The 22,419-nt window shown below is 45.6% G+C and overlaps 1 protein-coding gene across 5 annotated transcripts in view; it reads left to right on the top strand.

The window, feature by feature from the left end:
- Positions 1–22,419, top strand: part of AMOTL1 (angiomotin like 1) — a 130,785-nt gene that overhangs the window by 87,351 nt on the left and 21,015 nt on the right. For all 5 annotated transcript variants that reach the window (XM_047878359.1, XM_047878360.1, XM_047878358.1 and 2 more), the window contains 2 exons: positions 34–123; positions 19,480–19,625. In XM_047878359.1, coding sequence (XP_047734315.1) covers positions 34–123; positions 19,480–19,625 — 236 coding nt within the window. The remainder of the gene's footprint in view (positions 1–33; positions 124–19,479; positions 19,626–22,419) is intronic.

Genomic DNA, 22,419 nt, shown 5'->3' with positions numbered 1-22,419 from the left:
ATTTCTTTGTGACCATTTCCTCTTTGCACGCAGATCGACTGGAGACCGCCAACAGGCAACTGTCCAGCAGGGACTACGACGGGCACGAAGACAGAGCCGCAGAGGGGCTTTATGCTTCCCAGAGTGAGTCTCCAACATTTATCTGTCCCGACATTGGTATTCCTAAAAACTGGGGGCCTGCGGAAAGAATCTTACTAGTTTTAAGCAGGTTTGTAAGTAGGTCGTTGGCTTCTGGTTCGTTCACTTAGTGAATGAGCTGTTGGGCCTCGGAGGAGGCCCTTCTACGTCTGCCAGAGATGAAGCCAAGGTTGATTTGTTTTATTTCGGCAATGTGTATTCTGTCCTTCTGACCTACAGTTTGTCTCTAATATCCTCCCAGAGAAGCAACATGGCAGTCTTTCCTGACACTCACCACTTTCAGTCAGGCACAACTCTTTTGCTCCACGGAGAGGGAAGGAGGCTCGTGGCAGGATTGGGTCCTCCTGGCATGTTCTGTGCTCCTTAGGTTCAGCACTTCCGGCCTGGCCGCCTCTGGCAGCATCGAGTCACCGAAGGGCCTCACCTTGTATCTTCGTATGTGGTGCCCGTTTCCAAAAGCCACTGAGCCCAGCGCAGCGCAGAATAAAATCTTCAGTGGCTTCCTGTGCCTTTGGCTTCATTGGGAGAATATTTTATTCATTTTACCAGAGGCAAAAGATAGAAACAAATGGGTTTTGAGAAACCATCGGTCATGGTTTGAATTCCTGCAAATCCATTGTATGTCAGAAATGTAAAAATCCAGTTAAGCTGTTTAGAAAATCAAATTTATTTCTGTATCATAAGTCTCAGTAAGTCCTGTGTATCCAGACACTGGCCATCCCTTGTATAATGGTGGTGTTCTGATGCTTGGGTCCTGAGTACAGCCCTACGTTTTCAAGGCTGGGAAATAGTTGGTTCAATTTTCTAATTCCCAGTACTCTTTGGTTGGGTTCAATTTCCGTTGTTTCCCCCAAATTTACTCTTGGGACCACCCCATTTATTTGTCTCAGCTTCAGTTTTTTAATTCTGTTTTGGGAAATGGACACTTAACCCCGTCAAGGGATTTTGCCTCCGATTCCTTGGGTGTCTGGCAATAGGTGAATTGGCCTGTGTTCCAGATTTACATAAAAAAAACTACGTCAGCGTCTTGAATTACTCACTCTCCTAACAAATATTATTTCTTCTAATGGGTGCAGTCCATCCACCATCTCATCTGAGCTTTCGTTAAAAAAAAAAAAAAAAAAAAAAAAAGAGTCACCTGTACTATTTGCGTTTAGGATTGTAACACCTTGCTTTTGGATGACCATGTGCCTAGGTGGAGTGCGTGTCTTTGGCAGTCACGTGAGCAATGTCACCCTGCTGGTACCCTGCCTTCTTGTCAGGGGATGTTATTTTGTCACATAGTTTAAGTGAAAATGGAAAAGCCAATTAGTTTCATCTGATGGGCATTAAGCTCCAGCCTCCCAGCCCAGACTGTGCTGATGGAATAATAAGATTTGGTGCTGTGTGAGCTGAGAAATGTTCCTGAAGACTTGAACCTCCTGGCTGAAAGCTAAGACATTAATAACGCAGGCAAAGAGGGCCTCTAGCTTTACAGGGAATGATTTGTTCTGTGCAAACATGCTCCACTGTGTTCCAAAGGCATAAACAAGAGTGCCCAGAGACATTTTTCAACTGCTTGAAGGTATCTCAGTGTTGATGTGTAATGTAATTGAATCAGGGCATTTGAAGCAGGTTTGCTACCAGTGATATCTAACAAAGTTTTCAAAGCCTACTCTTTATAGGACACTTGTGCCTTTATCACAGCTTTATAATTATTTGCGTTAGCTTTTCCTCTCCTGGTGTGGCAAGAGATGGACTTGAGATGTTATTTCAAATTTGCAGGTAGGTTTTTTTTTTTTCTTAGTGAGTTGTAAGAACTCTTTGTAAACTAAGGAAATTAGCATGTACTCTACATGTTGCCGATATTTTCCTCAGTTGTTTTTTAATCTTCGATTACAGTGTTCTTTATGTTACAGGAGATTTTTTTAAAAATTTTTTTTCAACGTTTTTTTATTTATTTTTGGGACAGAGAGAGACAGAGCATGAACGGGGGAGGGGCAGAGAGAGAGGGAGACACAGAATCGGAAACAGGCTCCAGGCTCCGAGCCATCAGCCCAGAGCCTGACGCGGGGCTCGAACTCACGGACCGCGAGATCGTGACCTGGCTGAAGTCGGACGCTTAACCGACTGCGCCACCCAGGCGCCCCTACAGGAGATTTTTTTTAAGTAACCTTATTTATGCCATCAAGGTGTTATATCATGTTTAGAGATGGTTGTCGCTCACCAAGATTATAAAAATATTCACCTATGTTTTCTTCAGATGTGTTTATGATTTCACTGTTTGCAAGGCTTATTATATTTCGGAAGCTAGTTAGGGAGGCACAGTAAAGGAGAAATTCACGAAGGACTAACCTAGAGGTAAGAAGACTAATTTCCAGGTATTTTAGGATCTAGACAAGAGGTCCTGAACTAAAACAGAAATAGTGATGGAGGGTAGAGGAGAGAGAAGTAAGTGACGAAATTAGTAGGATTCGGTGGCCAATTGAGTAATGGCAGTGAGAGCGTGAGAGAAAGGGGTGACTGAGCAATAAGATGGATGGTCACCCTTTACCAGTAAAAAGCAGGAGTAGCATGTTGGGATTAGATAATGAGGAATGGTTTGAGCACGTTGAGTCATCTCATGCTGCGGCCCCTCGCTAGATGAGCAGGTGTAACAGTAGGGGCAGACATGCCCAGAAGGCTGGTGATGGGCACTGCCCCTTGGCAGGCTTCAGCATGTGGGCACAGAATGGCAGGCATGACTACCCCTCCTCATCGTTATTAATGTGTTCCATTATCCGTGTATTGTTTTAGAAGTTCTATTATTGGAATACTTCTTAAGTTTTTTTTTAATGTTTTATTTTTGAGAGAGGGAGAGACAGAATGCGAGCAGGGGAAAGGCAGAGAGAAAGGGAGACGCAGAATCAGAAGCAGGCTCCAGGCGCCGAGCTGTTAGCACCGAGCCCGACGTGGGGCTCGCACCCACGAACTGTGAGATCATGACCTGAGTCGAAGTCGGACACCCAACTGACTGAGCCACCCAGGCACCCCTGGAATGCTTTTTCAATGCTTAGTAATCATAATTATAAGCATTGCACACACAAAAGCAGCCATCCTTTTCAAATGAATCTTTTGAGATTCTAGCCCGTGGCTAAGAGAAAGCAAGACTGCAGACCAAATAGTAGTGACTTCTCTGAGTAACACAAGGCAGCGAGCTAAGGCTAAGTCGCCAAGCCCCTGACAAACACCTTGGCCAATGGAGACACTGGAGGGAAGGGGAAAGTAGAGTCTGGTATGTTTGATTTTTTTTTTTTTTTTTTTTTTTTTTGCTAGGTGTTCTTGTTGGATCTAGGAGTTCAGGTCCAAGAACACCCAAGGAACTCTTGCAGTACATTGGTCAGTAGGATTTCTGTAAAGCTCTCTCTAATAATAGAGGGAGAAACTCCTTCCTGGCCAGATCACTAAATCTCTCTGCTGCCCAGGGGAGTTTTCCTTTGAGGCCTGAACTCTCTGCTCTTAAGTTGGAGCCTGATGAAGACCTCGGTGGACTGCCAGGGTGGTCACTACGTAGCTCTTCAGATTGAAACGAACATTAAACAGGGTGATTATTGAGCCTCCCTTGATCGTGAAATCTGTCGGTATTAAAAACTGCACTTAATTAAGTGCTTAGGAGTTTGGTGACTGCGCGGAGTTGTTTTTCTCTATCACCTCATGGTGTTGCATCCCTGTCTTTGGAGGAATTCAGATAAAACCAAATTTTATTTGGTTGATTTCTGGGTTTGCTCGTTTATTTTTCTAAATATTTTTGCAAACAAATTCTCCTGAAAAACAGGGCATCTAGCCAATCCCTATTTTGTCTGCGCGAAACTGGGGCTTCTTTGTCCCGTTTAATGTCTTTAACTTACTGGGACCCCTGGTCTTCCCATTCATGTATTTGTCTGTCACGCACATGCATTTGTGCACGTCCTCACGCGTGCGCACACACGTACAGCAGAGGCAGGCCACTGCCCACCAAAGGCAGAGCCCCGGGAATGTTTGTCGTCATTCTTAGCTCTGTCTTCTCCATAAGTACAACGGCTTAACTCTTTTTTCTCTCTGAAAATTGTTAGCTCTGCAGAATTCCCATGCCATTAGGCCAGAAAACCCAAAATGAAATATTAGATCCATGGAAACTAGACTAGTAGAGATGATCTCACTACGTTCTCGGGTTGAGTGGGAGCTGGTTAGCTCTGGAGTATGTGTGTTATTCCAGGATGAAACCAGTCATGTCCCATGGTGTGCGAGAACTTATCTCTGCCCCTCCAGGGTTCTTTAGACCCTACAGGTCGAGCATATTTGGTTAAATTTCAGTCTGTTATAAGTTAGATTCTGGCTGTTAAATGGTGTCCCTCTCTTAAAAAAAAAAAAAAAAGGTTTTGAACACTCCGTTATTTGTCCAAGTTGTTGAAAAATTAGTGTACCTAAGTCAGAACCATATGGATTTGATTTTTCTTATAATTCTCATGGGTTTGGAAATTAACAAAAAAAATGTGTGTGACCAACGTATTTTAGAAATAACAGTAATTTGCCATTTTCCATGTGTCTTGTAATCATCATCTTACTCTTAAATCCTGTTTTAGGTACTTTGATTTTCTGTCTTTTGTAGCATATAAAGGAAACTACCATAATTTCCTGCAAGAACATCCCTCTGAGATGTTTGTATTTCCTGCAAGGGCTTGTGTGAAACACCAAGCAGAATTTACAATGACAGAAACATTGGTTCAGCTGACCCACGTAGAGCATGAGGAGATTGTTCTGAATCCTCATTGGGTTTCATTTCCTCGAATTGTGAGTTCCCATCAGGTTTCATTGGGAAAGACAGGTTAGGTTATGGGTGCACTGGTTTACCCCTCCTCTGGGCCTGCCGGTGCCCACAGCTTCTCCTGAGCCCCTACTGCAGTGTTTACTGGCATTCCATATGGGTGCGATTTATTTGCATGGATCTCCTCTTCTAGGTGGGAGAGCTGTAGGCATTCTCTACCAATAGTCAACAGTACCCATCTCCAACCCGCACTACAAGCCCTTGAACCTTTTTATGTTCCTGGCACTCAGTAAGTGTGTATTGAGGGAATGAATAAAAGTGGGAAATCCTTGTAACATTAGGCTAGAAATTCTCCTGATGGAGCATCCATATCGAAATGTTCTTTTCAGCTATCTCCCAGTCATGTTTGGAGATAACCTGGGTTATCCTCAGTTATTTTTGAGACATTAGGCAAATTATTAAAAAGAACTATCAGAATAGGAGCAATTTAAAAATGCTCAAATTCCCTTTTAGCCTTGTTCTTTCCCTCCTTCCTTTTTTTCCAGGTAGGAGGATATCCAGGTAAGGGGAATCTTTTACTAATAAGGACAGTAATATTTAATAGTATTGTTCCTGAACATTGGTATTAATAGAGTTGACTTTGGTTCCCTTGACTCCTTCTCTTTTACTCCGTTGTGGTTGTGTTGGAGATGAGAGTTGACCATTTTGTAGCAGTCGGCCAGATGTTTATGCTGACCAATCCATAGGCCATTCCAGACACCACAGATCAGTGCCTGCGTGAAGAGGAAGGACTTGTCCATGAAACCTGCCAAGGCAATGTCATTTAAGTTGAGAAAATGGTCCTGCCCTGAATTAACCGATGCTCCTTAGAGACGATCCCTATGTTTAATAGGACTGTGCAGTCCTTAATATCAAAGGTTTTGTGGGTACAAGCTCAAGCAAATAATCGTGGATCGGGTGCTGCATGATCTGAATCCTGGTCCCTCACTATCGTACTCAGTGACTTGAAGATAGATGCTTAATCTCCCTGTACCTCCATTTCATCTAAAGAAATAGAATAAATCTAATTCAACCAACAGAGCTCTGTGGGATAACCAGTGACGGGAAATGCAAAGACTTTATAAAATGCATTTATTCTGCATTACTTCTGTGGCGCGTGCATCTGTGCATCCTCCATCAGTTCCAGCACTCGCGTTCTCTGGAAGGACCTGCCAGTTTTCAGGGCGGGGCGATGGGCTGCCTTCCCAAAGAATGCCTTGCTGAATTTGGAAAGCAGAGCATGTGCATGCTCACACCACTCGATCAACCTTGACAGGCAGCACTGAGAAACTTCAAACCTACATGACAACCAGCAGCACGCCCAGGCTGCAGGGCATCTGTTGACGTTCAATCAAGTCTCCCCAAGTGTGAAAATTAACATTATTCAATTTGGCTGATTTTCTGTGTTTAAAGAACCAGAGCTGATTAAAGAACTGCCTCTTGATCATGTGTTCACACCGGCCTCTCACAACTGAATGTGGGTTATGAGTTTCACATTGTTGGTTTTCAAGCCGTGTAGCTCCTTGGCATTCCTGTTAGGGGACTGAAAAATCAAATGTCTTTGACTTTATTAGGGTCCATGTTTCTTGTACTAATACGTAGATGGACGGATGGACTGAGCACAAAACGAAAAACATGCTGAAGTCCATTTGCATTTCATGTGCCATCAGGAAACCCTCGCTTTCCCTGGCAGTTCAGAACCAGGAAATCCAGGATCTCAGGTCTCAGCTCAAAAGGCAATTGCCAGAGAAGTCTTTGAGAATAGGGTGAAGTCTTCCTTTTATATCCTCCTCCCACGCCTGGTACTTTTTCCCTTGTAAACGCCCATTACGGTTGTACATAAATAACTGTGGGGATGGTCATGGTCTGTCTTCCCTTCCTAAACTGTATGCAGCGTGAGGGTTGGGGCCCTGTCAGTCACCCTCACTGTTGTAGTCCCAGCTCATTTATCTCCAGACCCTGGTACAGTGCCTGGCACTTAGAGTCATTTAATAAATATTTGTTGATGGGGCACCTGGGTGGCTCAGTCAGTTAAGCGTCCAACTTCGGCTCAGGTCATGATCTCACAGTTTGTGGGTTCGAGCCTCACGTCGGGCTCCATGCTGACAGCTCGGAGCCTGGAGCCTGCTTCTGATTCTGTGTCTCCCTCTCTCTCTGCCCCTCCCCTGCTCACACTCTTGTCTCTTTCTGTCTCTCAAAAATAAATAAATGTAAAAAAAAAAAAATTAAAATATTTGTTGGCTACTGAATAAAATGATGATGATTCTCATTTAACTAAGCAGTTATTGGCTATTTCCTCTGTACGAGTTGTATTCTAGGCCACAGGTCAGCAGACTCTTTCTGTAAAGGGCCAGATGGGTAAATAATTTTAACCTCAGGGGCCACAACTGCTCCACTCTGTGCCTGTAGTCTGCAAGCTGCCATAGATGGTCCATAAGCACGTGGGTGTGGCTGAGTTCCAATGAAACCTGATTTACAGAATGAGGCTGTGGGATTTGGTTCATAGGTCGTAGTGTGCTGACCTCTATCCCAGGTATTAGTCATGGAAGGAAAGAAAAAGAAGGAACCTCAGTAAAAGGAGCATGGAAAATGAAACCCTCCTGAAGCATTCCCTAGATCTCACTTTGTGAATTGTCCTAACTAATAAATCAAGATGTAATTGTTATTTGCTTTCCTGGGAGTTTCACAGTCCTCTTTTACTTAATCCCGAATCAGGGAAGCATGATGATTATCATTTTAGATAAACCGAGACACGTAGAAATGCAGACACAAGGCTTAGCTCCCAGTGAGGATCAGGAATTTGATAATGATGGAGGGCTGGGCAGGATTAGCCAATGGTTAATGGTAGGTAACTGCCCGGATAGTGAGGTCTTAGGGGTGCCTTTCCCATCAGTGCCAGAAATTCCTGCCCTAAGCAGCCTCCTGGGAGATGAGGTCTGCAGATCTTGGAGAGGGCCTCGAAGGTCACAAATCTGGTCAGGAGCAATGCATGTATCCTCTGAACCGAAGCTCATTAAAAGGCCATCTGATTGCTGCTGTGAGTGACAGGGTCTTCAGAGGCTGCTGAGCTGACGGTTAAAAGTTTATCCTCAGGTACGGGTGCAGTTTGCCTCCTTTAATCTGTCCTGCGGGTCCTGGTTCAGGCCAGCCTGTGTGGAAGAACAGTGACAGCTGCCTGCGTTAATTGAGCACTTACTGTGTGCCACACACTCTGCTAGCCTCTGTAGGTACATTGCGTATTTTCATCCTCCAAACAACCTGTCAGGTCTGTATTCTAGGTATTTTGCAGATGAGGACTCTGAGGCACAGGAAGGTTAAGTAGCTTGTCCGTGGTCATACAGGGTGGTAAGTGGGGCAGACAGGTTTTGAACCCAGGTCATTCTGAGTCTGGAGCCCAAACATACTGAGCTGGCGTGGGATGCCCTTTTTATATACTGGGAGGTGGAGAGAGAGGTTGTAATGTGAAGGGTGGCAGCGGGGGACTCCCAGTGACTTTAGGACACATTGAGTGTAGCCTGCATGTTTTACTAACGAAAAAACCTCAGCCAAGCACGGTCCAGTGGTTTGCCCAAGGCCCCGTAGGTGTTTAAAGGCTTAAACCACGATGACAATTAGAGCTTCCTCATTATGTTTTTTCTTCCCCTTCTGCAAAGGTCATCTCTTTGGGCCCTGGGGGTGATGAAAGATTTCACATTTTTACCTCAAGAAGAATCCGGGATAGTAGGGCAGACAAACAGTCCCTTTCTAGAATTGTTATTTGGTCACAAATTATTTAGGCCAGCACCGTGACTTATGATAATAATGCTTGGGTCTTCTCGAGTAAGTTCTAACTACTGGAATTAATCTTCTGGACTTCCGACTTCTATATCTATCTTTGAACCCCCGCCAGTTATAACAGAAGGCCTTGTTGGATAATCCAGAATCTCTCTTCAAATACAAAAACAAAAGAATCATTGAGACTAGAATAGAACTTAGAGTCTAAAAAAAAAAGATATCTCAAAATATCTATGAAATTAAACTTTTTGTTCTTGAGATGATACAAAATAAGCAGCCTAACAGTGGGTAATTCTGCGGTGCATCTCCTGACAATTCGTTTTCAAAACTATTTTTGGTCCATGGATTGTAGTGAGAGCATATACAGCTGGATCTCAATGGAATCAGAGAACTTTGAGGGGACAAAATGTTTGTTTTAAGTCCAGAAACTCTGGTCTTAGACCATTAAAAATAAGGAAGGCAGAAGATGTAATTGCAGGCAACACATTTCTTTCCCCTCGATCAGTCCTAGAAGGGACCACTTGATTCCCCAGGGAAAACAACTTCCTCAGCATAAATGCCCACCTGGGCCAGGCCTTGGTGTCTTAGCTGCCATTCAAAGCATCCATTAAAAAAATTTTTTTTTAATGTTTATTTATTTTTGACAGAGAGAGAGACAGAGCATGAGTGGGGGAGGCGCAGAGAGAGAGGGAGACACAGAATCCGAAGCAGGCTCCAGGCTCCGAGCTGTCAGCACAGAGCCCGATGTGGGGCTTGAACCCACGAACCACGAACCTGAGCCGAAGTCGGACGCTTAACCGACTGAGCCACCCAGGCGCCCCCCTAAAGGGCCTATTTAAAACCATAGCTTTCTATATGTACATGTTCTAATGATGCTATAATTAATGTCTTAATTCAAACAGACATAAGTATATAATGTGTATATATATATATGTATAATAAAATTTACACATATCAGGTGTATAGTGTGAGGAGATGAAGCAACCACCTCAGTCAAGGTCCAGCACATGTAGACCTTGTAGTCCTTTCCCTCGCCTCCCCCCATGTGTCTGCTTGCATCCCTTTCCACCGCATTCACATCATTGCTCTCTGTGTTATGTCCAGGTTTTATGGATGTTTTCTACACGGGGAGCCACACTGAACAGAAGTGTCTGTGGTTCATCTTTTTATATTAAGAAAAGACAAAAATAAGAAACGGACTTCTGTTCTCTGGTGGTTAGAGAAAATTTGGTTTATAATTGATTCACGAAATATGCGTGCAGTCAAAACCACACGCCCGGTGTATCCTATATTTATGTGGCATTATTCATTGCCGAATTTGCCGTTTTGCCATCGGCAATGATACAGGAGTAGCAGTACATTTTTATTTCAAGTAAAAAAATAAATAAATAAAGTGGCAAGTTGAACAGTACATTTGGAAGCTGAGCAGATGCAGGGGTGTTTACTCAGTCAAGCAAGTTAGCAAGCTGCATGGGTCATAAATTTAGGTAGGTTAAAAAAACCAGCACCTGTAAATTATACCTAAATGTGTAAGTACAGTTTCCAAGATTGAAATGCAACAGGAAGAATGACTGTAGTAGGGAACATTATATTTTAAGAGATTATGTTTTATTTAAGAGGACTGTATTTATAGAAAATTATATTGGGGCACCTGGGTGGCTCCGTTGGTTAAGCTTCCGACTTCGGCTCAGGTCATGATCTCACAGTCTGTGAGTTTGAGCCCCGCGTCGGGCTTTGTACTGACAGCTCAGAGCCTGGACCCTGCTTAGGTTTCTGGGTCTCCGTGTCTCTGCCCCTCCCCTGCTCGTGCTCTATCTCTCTCTGTGTCTGTCTTTCTCTGTCAAAAATAAACACTAAAAAAAAAAGGAAAATTATATTGAAAAGGACTACTGATATTCAAATATTTTTACCACATCATAGCTAAGGTAGCTTACTTTCGGCGCTGCAAACTCACTTTGAGGCCTGGATATTAACATGCAACGGATAACTTCTATAAAGTAACAAAAATTTAAGTATGTTAAGACCAAACTGTATTGTTTTCCTTCATTAGATGAATAGAATATTTTCTGGTTAGGTTTTGTCTCCTTCCAGTGAGAAGTATCTGAAACTTTCATTTTTTTTAAAGTTTAAAAAATTTTTTTTTAACATTTATTCATTTTTGAAAGGCAGAGAGAGACAGAATGCGAATGGGGGAGGGACAGAGAGAGAGGGAGACACAGAATCCGAAGCAGGCTCCAGGCTCTGAGCTGTCAGCACAGAGCCCGATGCAGGGCTCGAAATCAGGGACCACGAGATCATGACCTGAGCCGAAGTCGGCCGCTTAACCCACTGAGCCACTCAGGTGCCCCCATTTTTTAAAAAGTTTTAAAGACTGAGTTAGAACTTGATCGTGTATCAGAAGCATTGTCTTGCTCAGTAAGCTGTTGCCTAAACCTGCCACAGCTTTACCTAGGAAACTCGTGTTTTCTTAGGTTCTTAGAATCCTACAAATGTGGTACAAAGTAAGCCCGCTAGGAAGATTCTAGACAGACACCGGCCACTGTGTGTGGACTACAAGGCAGAATATGGTACGGGCTCATTAAGACCACTCCCCACACCTGCTGCCCCCCCCCCCCCGCCCTTCTCCCCTCCCTCCCCCCCCCCCCCCCCAGCAAAGTGTATGTGTTCGGGCTCTCTCGTTCAGGAAAGATCTGTTTTATGGAAGGAATCAGAAAAGCTTCATGCAGCCTGTAACCTTCAGGGTGGGCCTTGAAAACTGATTAGTATTTTAGAGTAATTTTGCTGCCATAGTACAATGTGAAAGGGAAACTGTTTTTCCTTGTAAATTGAAAGAAATTTAATTAAATTGGGCCGGGGTGCCTTTTTCAGAACCGCCTCCTTCCTACTTGGCCCCCCACATCCCTGCTCTCCCCTCCCCATCTCTCTCTGCCCAGGCTCTGCAGAACAGTGGGGTTTGAACTCCCGATCTTAACTTCCCTATTGAGAATTCATTTGAAAACAGTTCACTGTCGGAGCCATGTAAAACAAGCCCCCACCGGACTGTTCAGTGTGTGTGTCAACAGACCTACTTAGCCGCCCACTCACACCCTCTCCTCTGTCTCCACTCGCCCGGCGGAACCATGGCAACCCGCACTTGCACACTGTGGCTGCCAGAGCTGAAGACCCTTTCCTGAGATGACAAGTTTCCTTACCTGAGAAACCGTATCAGCCGATTTTACAAAGACAGCAAAAAGCCAGAAAAGCAGCTTATGGGGTCAGCTTTGCATTGCTTTTTCATCTCTGAATTAGTTAGCGTGGCTTTGAAAGGGGGATCATCTTTCATCTTTTTTTTTTCTTAATGTTTATTTATTTTGAGGAGAGAAAAAGAGACAGAGCATGAGCGGGGGGAGGGGTAGAGAGAGAGGGGGAGACGCAGAATCCGGAGCAGGCTCCAGTCTCCGAGCTGTCAGCACAGAGCCTGACACGGGGCTCGAACTCACGGACCACGAGATCATGATCTGAGCCGAAGTCTGATGCTTAACTGACTGAGCCACCCAGGCGCCCCATCTTTCATCTTTTACATCAAATAAGTCTCATGTCAAGAGCTCACTCTTCTATAATGTAAATAGCACCCTGTTTGGCAGGGGGCGGGGGGGGGTCCCTTTCTGGGTTCATCAGTCTGACTCTCAAACTGAGGTGAGGGGGTGAGGGCAGATGTCAAGAATGCACTCCCGTGTAAAATATCTCTGAGGCAGAATGAACCTGAATAATTTGCAAATAGGGAACTAAATGAAATACCTCCTGTTGTCTTTGCACTCACACGACCTCAGAAAAAAGAAATTACTCTTAGCGTCAACGGGACTTCCAAAAGGATTTGACTCTTCCCTTACCTCATAGCTTGTAGCTGGCCCTTGGAATAGAGTTCTCCCCAACATCTGTTCAGTGTTAATAAGATACGGGGCCAGGGAATCCAGAGCCGAAGCATCCTAGAGGAGAAGAAACAGGCGAAGAAACTTTAGGGAGAGAATATGGCAAATAAGTATTTGGACACGTTTTTGCAAGAGGGAATCTGTTTCATTAGCGGTGCAGAGGAGTTTCTAGTTAACAGAATTGACGCCATTACTGTTAGTCAGCATCCTCCTAAGGTGTTAACCAAACTACCAAGTCCTTTCTTGGTGGAGAAGGGTGTGGACGTATAAAGAAAGAAGAGTAGAGTGTCTTAGTGATCTTTCATTATGAAAAGTAAAATGTGCCTGAGCTAGTAGCTAAAGCCCAAATAAGAGGGCTATTTTCTAAGTGCATCTGTGTGCAATGGAGCCCTCAGGCAGGAAGTATAGTCAGGGGCCGGGGTTTCCATAAATCAAGGCATAGTTTGCATTTAAGGGTTTATGTTTGTCTGTACAGCTCTGTTTTCCTCCCTCTCTCACCGTGGATTCTCATCCACCCTTATGTTCACCTGCTTGATTCTTCATTCTCTAGAGAATGGCTTTCTCCATGTCTCCAAAGCACATGCTGGAATACGGCTGCTAGCCTAAGAGTTGGGTTACCACGTCAGCATCACGCCTCTCCATGGCTCCCACTTGCATGTTCCCGGACGAGAGACTCTGACTGGCCTAGGTTGGGCACGTGGCCCTTCAGGTTTGACCCCCTCAAATGGGGAGTACTAGGCAGGGACAGATGAGGGGGGCTTTGTAGGGCACTCATGGCAACTTGCCAGATTAGCTCTGTGGGTAGAGCACTGTAGAAATGGCTCTTCTAAACTGAGTGTTGTCTAAACCAGGTCTATGAAAGTTGGCTGCTCCATGGAGAGCCAGTGAGGAAGCACTTGCCTCTTGCAGGCCCTGTCCCACGGGTGCTGGACGTGGGCCCTCTGCTGTGGTACAGAGGGCCTGGGGACTGTCAGCCCCATCTCCTCTGACTCCCACTGTCCATGGCCTGTTCTCTGGTAGCGTCCTTTACGTTCTCGTTACTCAGAGCAGCCAGATGCTGTACTCCTACAATCAGTCTCATCAGTCAGAACGAGAGTGCAGGTTGTTGGCATTTCAGAGGGTGTGTTGGGCCGTGCCTGCCTTCTCCTCCCTTTGCTCCATCACCACTGCGTCCTCTTGCCACATGCAGGGCAACAAGAATCTTCCTTGAGAAGTACCAGGGAAATAACCGCACAGAACCAGCCAGTTAATGGGCTAGTTGTGTGCGTCTGTGTGAGCACATGGGATCTGGAACTCGAACAGAATTGGCTTGGTCTGTGTTTATATCTATGCACATACACACACGAATGTGCACCCAATCCAGGACAGATCTAAATCCCCACAGAACCAGCCAGGGAATGGGTTAAACCTTGGTTCTGGCTGCAAGGAGAGAATGGAGAAAGGAAGACTTATCTTTTACCTTCCACACCTTCCAGTAAATTAGTCAACCCTCGGCCACGCTGGCAGCAGCTGGTCTCTCCTGCCCCTCCAGCTATATTGGCTTCAGGGTAAAAGCTCATCAAAAACCCATACATCAGGAAAGGCCTAGAAATTAATGCCTGTTGAGAAGAGCCAGGTCACAGCTTTGCTCCCGCATGAACTCCAGCCATAAGTTGGAGCACCGAATTCTAAACTAGCAGTGTGGCGCACGGCGCCGTGGCACCCCCACTGTCAGGTCCCACCCACGTACCCCATCCTCTGTATTTCCCAACACACACTCACCATCCCATGGCTCAGTCGGCTGTCGAGCTGACTCAGGTAGCAATTGCAGAAACACTTTCAACAGACTGTCCACTTTGGACCTTCCCTAGAACTGGCAGAGGAGAAGGTAAGATGGAGAGGAGGGAGCATCTTTGAATTATCGGGCCAGTTCTAGTTTGCGTCCACATTTGCACTTTCCTTAGGAAAGACACTAACCTTGTGGGTGGCGGCAAAGAAGCGACTACCGTTTGATCTGTACTAGTGTCACAGCTCACTTGGCTTTGGTTTTCTCAGTTGTCGAACAAAGTTGTTAGGAGGATTGAGTGAGGTCCTGCTATAAAGCAGAAGACATGGTGCCTGAGACATGGTAAGCCCCCAGTAAGACGTCAGCTTGTGTTGTTATTTATCGAGTACCTGTTATGTGCCAAGCCCCGTGGGAGGTATTTTGCGGATAGCCACTCTAATCCTCACATCGGTCACGCAAAGTGGATCTTGTTTGTTCCTTTTGAGGAGATGGAGTCCAGGACATCTCACGTGTCCAAGGTGAACCAGTGTGTGAAAGTGCCGGAATCGAACCAGGCTAGCCTGGCAAAGCCGTGCCACCGCTGTGGTTTCCAGAGTAAACAGTGTATGAGCAGACATCCTCTGTGTAAATGGGCTTGGGGCCATGTGCTAAACAACCCGCTGCTCCACGCAGTTCAGGGTAATTCATATCCACTGAGTAAACGGACCATTCTGGGCAAGAGTTCTCTTGTGTCAACTTGCCTGTTCTAGGAATTCTCAGTATATACGTTGGAGCCCAACCAAAAATTCAGTGTGAGGCTGGTATTTCTTGAGATACCCCATGGGGCTTAACTAATAATAAGCTGAAGTGACTCTCTTATGCAGTGGTTTCACCCATGGGGCTCTTCCTTGGCATCTCCCAAGAGAGGACCTTTTAGAATAGCTCTGACACCCCTCAGTCCTGTGTCTCCAGGGGCACAGCCAGCACGCGCCCCCACAGGCTCACTGCCTTGATACCCCTCTCCTCACACACTAGCCTGAATTAGATGTTCTCTCTGTGTTCTCACAGCACCTGTGCAAGCATGTTAGTGTGACCTGTCACATTGCCTTTGCGTGTGTCCTTGTGTCTTCCTGCCTGACTGAGAGGAAAACGCTACAACCTACTCATCTCGCAGCCCCCGAATTTATCACAGTTTTAGGAACACCAACAATAACCACAGCATGATCATAGTTGACATTTACCGGGTACTTACTTTTTTTAATGTTTGTTTTTGAGAGAGAGAGAGAGCGCACAATCAGAGGAGGGACAGAAAGGGGGGTAAGGGGGCAGAGGATCCAAAGCGGGCTCCAGGCTCTGCACTGACAGCAGAGAGCCCAACACAGGGCTCCAACTTACGAACTATGAGATCACAAACTGAGCCGAAGTCAGATGCTCAACTGACTGGACCACCCAGGCGCCCTGCTCCATACCATATGCATTTTCCATGTAGGTACTATTGTGATCCTCACTTTAAAGGCAAGGAAGCTGAAGCACAAAGAGGTTCATTTACCCCCAAAGTCTCAGAACTGTAAGTGGTAGATCTGGACATGAATCCAGGCAATTTGCTTCTAGAACCAAGCTTTTCACGGTACTCTCTGATGCCTCCATGTAATAGATGCTTAATTAATTAATATTTACAAATGGATATACATGTGGATGGGATTTCTGTCTTTGGAGAAATGTGATATGGCCTGTGACATACTTAAGTGTCTTCCATAATGAGCATCATGGAGCTCTCCGGTACTTTCTGCGTCTTGTATTCTGCACTTCTCTCTGCCTGCTTGCACAGGCGAGGCACATAGCACCATGCTTGTGAACTTGAGTTCGGCACAAAAGCACTTTCTGCCTCAGCCGTTGACAGAGTCGTCCCGCTCCTGTGGGCATGTGACTTATTTGGAAAGTGGAAATAGTAACAGGAATAATAATTACACAGTAAATTTAGAATAATGGGAATAGTTAGAGGGAATTAAGTCCCCATTCTTGGAACACAGTTCGGGTTCAACAAACATGAGCAGAGTTTGTTACTGTTGCTGCTGTTGAGAACATTGTCCTATCAGTGGACAAGAAGTTCTGAGCCAGTGTGAGTGATACTAAGTGATATTGCTGCAGCCTGAAATTTAAGGTCATCAATAGAGATGTTTCGACGTGTGAGTTTCAGAGGACAGCAAAGCAGTCCAGAGCTAACGGAGTCTTCATTCAATACCTACGTCTTAGTCCGGTGGTACAACGTGTGGGGTTCAGGGAGCCTCAACAGAGAAGGGAACCAGGGACATCCATGGTCAGCATGGCTTCAGTGGCAGAGTGGACAGCTGTGGAACAAAGGCTGTCAGGAGATAGCTAGCAGCTAACGAGAACTAACTACCGTTTATTATATGGTTGGCAGTGAACTTGCCGCATAGTAGAAATTCATCCATTCATTCAATGATATTGAGCCAGGCACTCTTCTAGGCTCAGGGAGTCAATAATGATCAAAACAGATATCTAGGATATTCAGGCTTTATATGCCTCATCTCTACCAACAGAGTCATGTTTGATAACACTGTGATATAGGTGCTATCTCTCTCATCGGATAGTTCCATTAGGTGATTTGATTACATGAGGGAGCTGAGTCTCAGAGAGAGGTTAACCATGCTTGAGACCTCATAACTGGAAAGTGGTGAACTTGGGATTTGAATCTAGTTCTTTTCTGATGTTGAGGTCCATGCCTTAACCACAGTATGATGTCAAGTAAATAGTAAATGCTAGAATCCAGTGTGTCTGCCTCTGTGTGTGTGTGTGTGTGTATAGGAGGGGAAGGATACTTAATCAGAAATATGAATAGCTGTCCTTGTGACACAGAAAAAATGGTGATCATCAATTTGCCGAACTCGAGCGGCTTCTAATCTTGAGCTCAGTCTATCGTTTTACTCTCTTCTGGTCAAAATCAACATGTCCTTGGCTGCCCTCAACAAAGAGAAAAACTTTTACGCTTAGGCTGATAAGCAGACAGAAGCCCTGAAATCCAGCGTTTCATTCCCAAGCATGCTGAGTAACTCCTGGGTGCCCTCCAGAGCCTGGACAAGGCAAGTGGGCACCCTGCCTGTTGAGATGTTGCCCAAAACCATGGAGCTAGTGTTCAGATGTCATTGACTTTGCATAGAAAGAGTGAAATGCTCTGGGTTGTTCAGGGCTGTGGATGGTGGGGCGCAGAGCCAGTGGGCTGCTACTGACCCATTCGTTTGGGCCTTTCGCGTGGCCGTTCTCCACTGATTGGGAAAGAAGTGTCAGATGCCGCTGAAAGGGAGAAGTGGGGAGGTCAGTTGGCCATTGCCAGGAGGCACACAAATAGCCCACAAGTAATTCTGTGTTCGGGGTCAGGATCTTCGTGGCTTCATTTTGTTTCCAGGGGATGCCATTGTTTCTGCCACTTAGCTGTACAAGGCTACCCAGGCTGCCAGTTCCAAAGCTGTTCTGCTTGCACTCGGATCCTGTCACCGTGACCTCACAGTGCAGGGGCAGTGTAGTCAAGGGGGAAGGACATTGTGCTGAGACATCAGGAGACCCGGGTTTGGGCTCTCTCTCTGTGCCAGCTGGCAGGGGGACCTTGGACAAGTGCCTTCGTTCTTGGGCTTTCCTTTTTGCACTCATAAAGTAGCAGGCAGAACCAGAGGGGGTATTTCCTATGATCCCTTCCGGCTCTAAAATTATGAGTTTGTTAATGCTTATTTGTAGGCTTAAAGTGTCTTTTTTATTCTCCTGCCCTGTATTCAAAAGCACGTTTCCTGCTCCTTAAGCACAGCATTTTTTCCATTGCTTCCATGCCCACTAGGCTGGTCCTTAGTGTTTGATAACTCTTTGTTGAATTAATGGATGACTCTACGAGGAAATACGAATGAGTGAAACCATGGGCACCCGCTGGTGTAGCTTCCGGACCATGGTTGCCGAAGGATCCCGATAACCTATCTGAAGCATTCGAGTGACGCGGGCCCGTTGAAATCAGCTTCTAACTCTCGCCGCTGCTGTTGCATATGCCTTGTTTTTCACAATGATGGAATAGCATGAGTAGGATTTATGTAACCACTTTTTTTCAATAATGAAGTGGTTTTCCGTGTCACTAATAATATCTTATTTAATTTTTAATGGATGCAACCTAGGCTATTGGAGGGTTTTAAGTAGTTTATTTACCCAATCCCTTAATCTTTCACGTTGAGTTCATTCAAGTTTTTCCATATTACGTACAACGTGACCAAAGATTCGGATTTATTTTCAAAATAAAATGTATTGCTTTTGTTAACAGGGAAAATGTCTCCGATGAGTAATACTGTTCCCGTGACACCACTGGCCATCCCTGCTTAAACTAACGTGGTGGTCAGTCTACCGGAAGGTGGTGTGGAAGCTACTGAATGCAGGGTGGCCCTTGCTGTCCGTGTGCAAAGAGACAGTGATTGCCATCAGATATACTGCCCCTGAATGAGAAGAAAACAGTTTCCTAAATCCAAAGCAGTGTCCCTAAATCCAAAGCAATTTCCCTTTCCCCTCTTGAACAGAATTAGGAGAAAACGTGGGGGTCTGGGTCGTACAGGAAGAGGATGCAGCCCAAGATTGGAGGCCTGGGTTAGAGCTCCCCTCTGTTCTTGGCCTCAGCCAAAGAGCTGAACCCTCTGGGCCTTGGTTTATTTTTCTGTGAATGAGAATATTAGTATTATTGTTGGTCCTGCCTGCCCTTTCATCACTGGTTCAGAAGACAGAAGCAGGGGAGGTTTGAACATAAAATGAAATCGTAGGTACAAGGCTAATGTGAAGCATTAAAGTAAATGTTGTACAGAAGTGAGTTACAGAGAACGTGGGTCACTGGTTCTTTGTGTACCGTTCATCTCTGGAACTGTGAGCCGAAATGTATCGAGAGTTAACAGCGGTTTTTGAGCAAATCCTTACCGCACACATCACCGCTATTAAGAGGGAGCAAAAGCAGTAATTCAACCCTCTGCTCTCTGCAGGCTTTTTTGTTTCTAATCCTTGCCAGATGTAGACTGGCCGTGAGCCCAGAGGGTGAGGGCTTTCTGATAGAGGTGGTTTTGTTCTTGTCTCCCTTTTAGACAAAGAATTCTTGAAGGAGAAGGAGAAGTTGGAAATGGAGTTAGCAGCAGTGCGGACCGCGAGTGAGGACCACCGGAGACACATCGAGATCCTGGACCAGGCTCTGAGCAACGCCCAGGCCAGGGTCATCAAGCTGGAGGAGGAGGTGAGACGGGGTGAAGACATAACCCTGAGGGCCTCTGCTTCGTTTTCCTAACCAGCACCCCTGCCCGGAGCCAACTCCAAGGCGTTAAGTCAGGGGGAGGGATGTAGGAGGCCTCCCAAATAAAAGTTCATACAAACACAGTTTATACAGCCCAGAACTAGGCAGAGTATGAAAGACAGCCGTGAGAGAGCACACTTTCCGCCTGAAAGCCAGCCTGCCGCCCATTGGTGGGCAGGTGTCCAGGGCTGGAAATAAATGGAGGGATTGGAAACCACTGGTGCCTGTGGAGAAAAGAGACTAACCATTTAAAAAAAAAAAAGAGTTTATCTGCTCTGTCTCTGGGCTTTTGATTGCATTAATAAAAAAAAAAAGGGAGGGGGCAAAAGTGTCCCCCCAAAAGTGGAGGTGGCATTCAGCAAACCAGGCTCCAGTTTCCAGAAGTTGGCTCAGCTGGGCAGTTGACTCCCCTAATGCAGGAAATTTTGAGCCCTCTCAAGCATTATGGATGTAGCGGTCTCTGATTAAATCAACCCTTTAGATTAAGTTTTGTGAGGTAGACTTTGCTTTCCAGCCTACTGTGGAAGAACTTGAACGGCCATTTCTGAGGTTCAGGACTTGAACGGCCATTTCTGAGGTTCAGGCTGTGGATGCGGTGGCAGGAAAGGAGAGGCCCGGGCAGGTAGATGGGAGCCTTCTGGACCACCCCTGTGGGCTCTCTGAGGTGGCAAATCCCCACTGTTACGGGGGCTGCCCTGCCCAGAGCCACGTGGAAAATAGAAGCTCATATTCCACACAAAGTACTGACCTGGGTGCTTGGCACGCAGAAAACAGTGCTCTTGTCAATCCAACTGTGGCTGAAAACGAAAAGCCGCTCCTTCAGAAGACATGTCCTGACGCTGGGTAACCCAGGTGTCCCAGCACCTTCGGCTTCAAGGTTCAAGCAGCTGAAGGGGGAGACTGTTAAATCAACAAAGGTCTTGCCCATTAGAAGCCTTTTAAACCCATGAATCCTAATATAGAAACTGCAACTTACAAAAATGTTTATTTTTGAGAGAGAGAGAGAGAGAGCAAGTGTGCACGTGAGAGAGGGTGGGAGGAGGCAGAGAGAGAGAGGGAGGAAGAATCCCAAGCAGGATCAGTGCCACAGAGCCCGTCTCGAGGCTCAGTCTCATGAACCGTGAGATCCTGATCTGAGCCGACATCAAGAGTTGGACGCTTAACCGACGGAGCCGTCCAGGCGCCTCTGCAGAAACCGCAATTTTAAGACTAGCATGAGGACCCCAAGCAGCAGTCCCAGAGGATTCTCTGTTGCCACTCATTAAGTAGGAAGTACATTTGCTGCAGACAGCGACCTTAATCCCTCAAGGACACAAGGTCTGTTTGGAGAAAGGGAGGCCAGGACTCCTCATTAAAGTTGTCACTGAAATTTCTTATTCAGGCTCCATCTCCATATATGGAGCCAAAGAGAATTAAAAATTTTTAAATCTTTTCATTGTAATATTTCTAATAAAATACAAGCTAATTGTGAGTTCCCTAAAGACAGGTTTTTTATAATCACTGGTATGGATCTTTTCTTGTTGTTACAGAAGGTCTTTGATTGCATGGAGCTCCTCCAAAATCTCTTTGTCCCCCTTCCAGCATGACTCCCTGTTCTCATTAAAGTTTCTTTTGAAAGGTCTTCATTCAGTTCAGATAGCTCATATTGAGTGCTTACCCTGACTTCTTTGACTCCAGAGCCAGACTATGGTGAATTAGAACCCTGACCCTATGATGTGTCAGTCTGTGACCTTGAGCAAGTCCTGTGACCTCTTCAGTCCTCAGTCTTCTCTCTCTTAAATGGAGATAATACAGCAGTTGTGTTCTTACTGTCATCAGGAGGATTCAACGAGATAATTGCATGTAGAGCACATGCTTGGTATGGAGAAGCTCCAAAAATGTTGGCTGCTAAAACTGTTATTCTTTTTTTTTAATGTTATTTATTTAGTTTGAGGCAGAGAGGGCAGTGGGGGAGGGGCCGAGAGAGAGGGAGAGAGAGAATCCCAAGCAGGCTCTACACTGTCAGAGCAGAGCCCCACGTGAGGCTCAAACTCATGAACCATGAGATCACGACCTGAGCCAAAATCAAGAGTCACTCGCTTAACTGACTGAGCTACCCAGGCACCCCTTAACTGTTACTCTTAATCACACTCAACCTAATATCCTCATTGCTAGACTTAAGGCTGATACAAAGGTGAAAGAGACAGATCCGTGCCTTCAAGGAACTTGCTATTGATTAGGAATAGCAATTCTCTGTTTAGCAAACATTTGTTGAGTACTTTGCAGGATGTCAGGTACTGTTGCAGGCATTAGGGACATACTGTGTCCTCTGCCCAACAGGGACCACAATGAACAGATCTCATGGCCCTTCTGTTCGAATGGCTGCACGCGCAGAAAACTGTATACAGTGTAGGATGTGCTGTAAGTAGTGTATGAATGATACTCACAAAATGTTTCCTCAGATCAGTCCTCTTCTGGCACAGGAACCTGCAGTTAGTGGGTCCTTCAGTGTCTGTTTGGTTGAAACAAGTCATCAAAAGCACAGTGAAGGAAAGAGTTTGATGGACACTGATGCCAAGAGCAGGTTTAGAGAAGGCTGTAAGGTTGCTGCCCCCTATCCCCCTGCCACGAAAGGTCAGAAGCACCTCCATTTTATTTCAGTGGCTTTGGCTGGGATACAGGTATAGCTCAATACGGTGCTGTGTGCTAAGTTGAGAAACCGCCTTTTGCAGCAAGCTCTTAAATCACTAGCATGTTC

Source organism: Prionailurus viverrinus, chromosome D1, assembly GCF_022837055.1.
Source record: "Prionailurus viverrinus isolate Anna chromosome D1, UM_Priviv_1.0, whole genome shotgun sequence".
In the NCBI taxonomy this organism is placed as follows: domain Eukaryota; kingdom Metazoa; phylum Chordata; class Mammalia; order Carnivora; family Felidae; genus Prionailurus; species Prionailurus viverrinus.
Note: the sequence above shows the minus strand (reverse complement) of the source record. Positions and strands in the feature narration are given on the sequence as shown.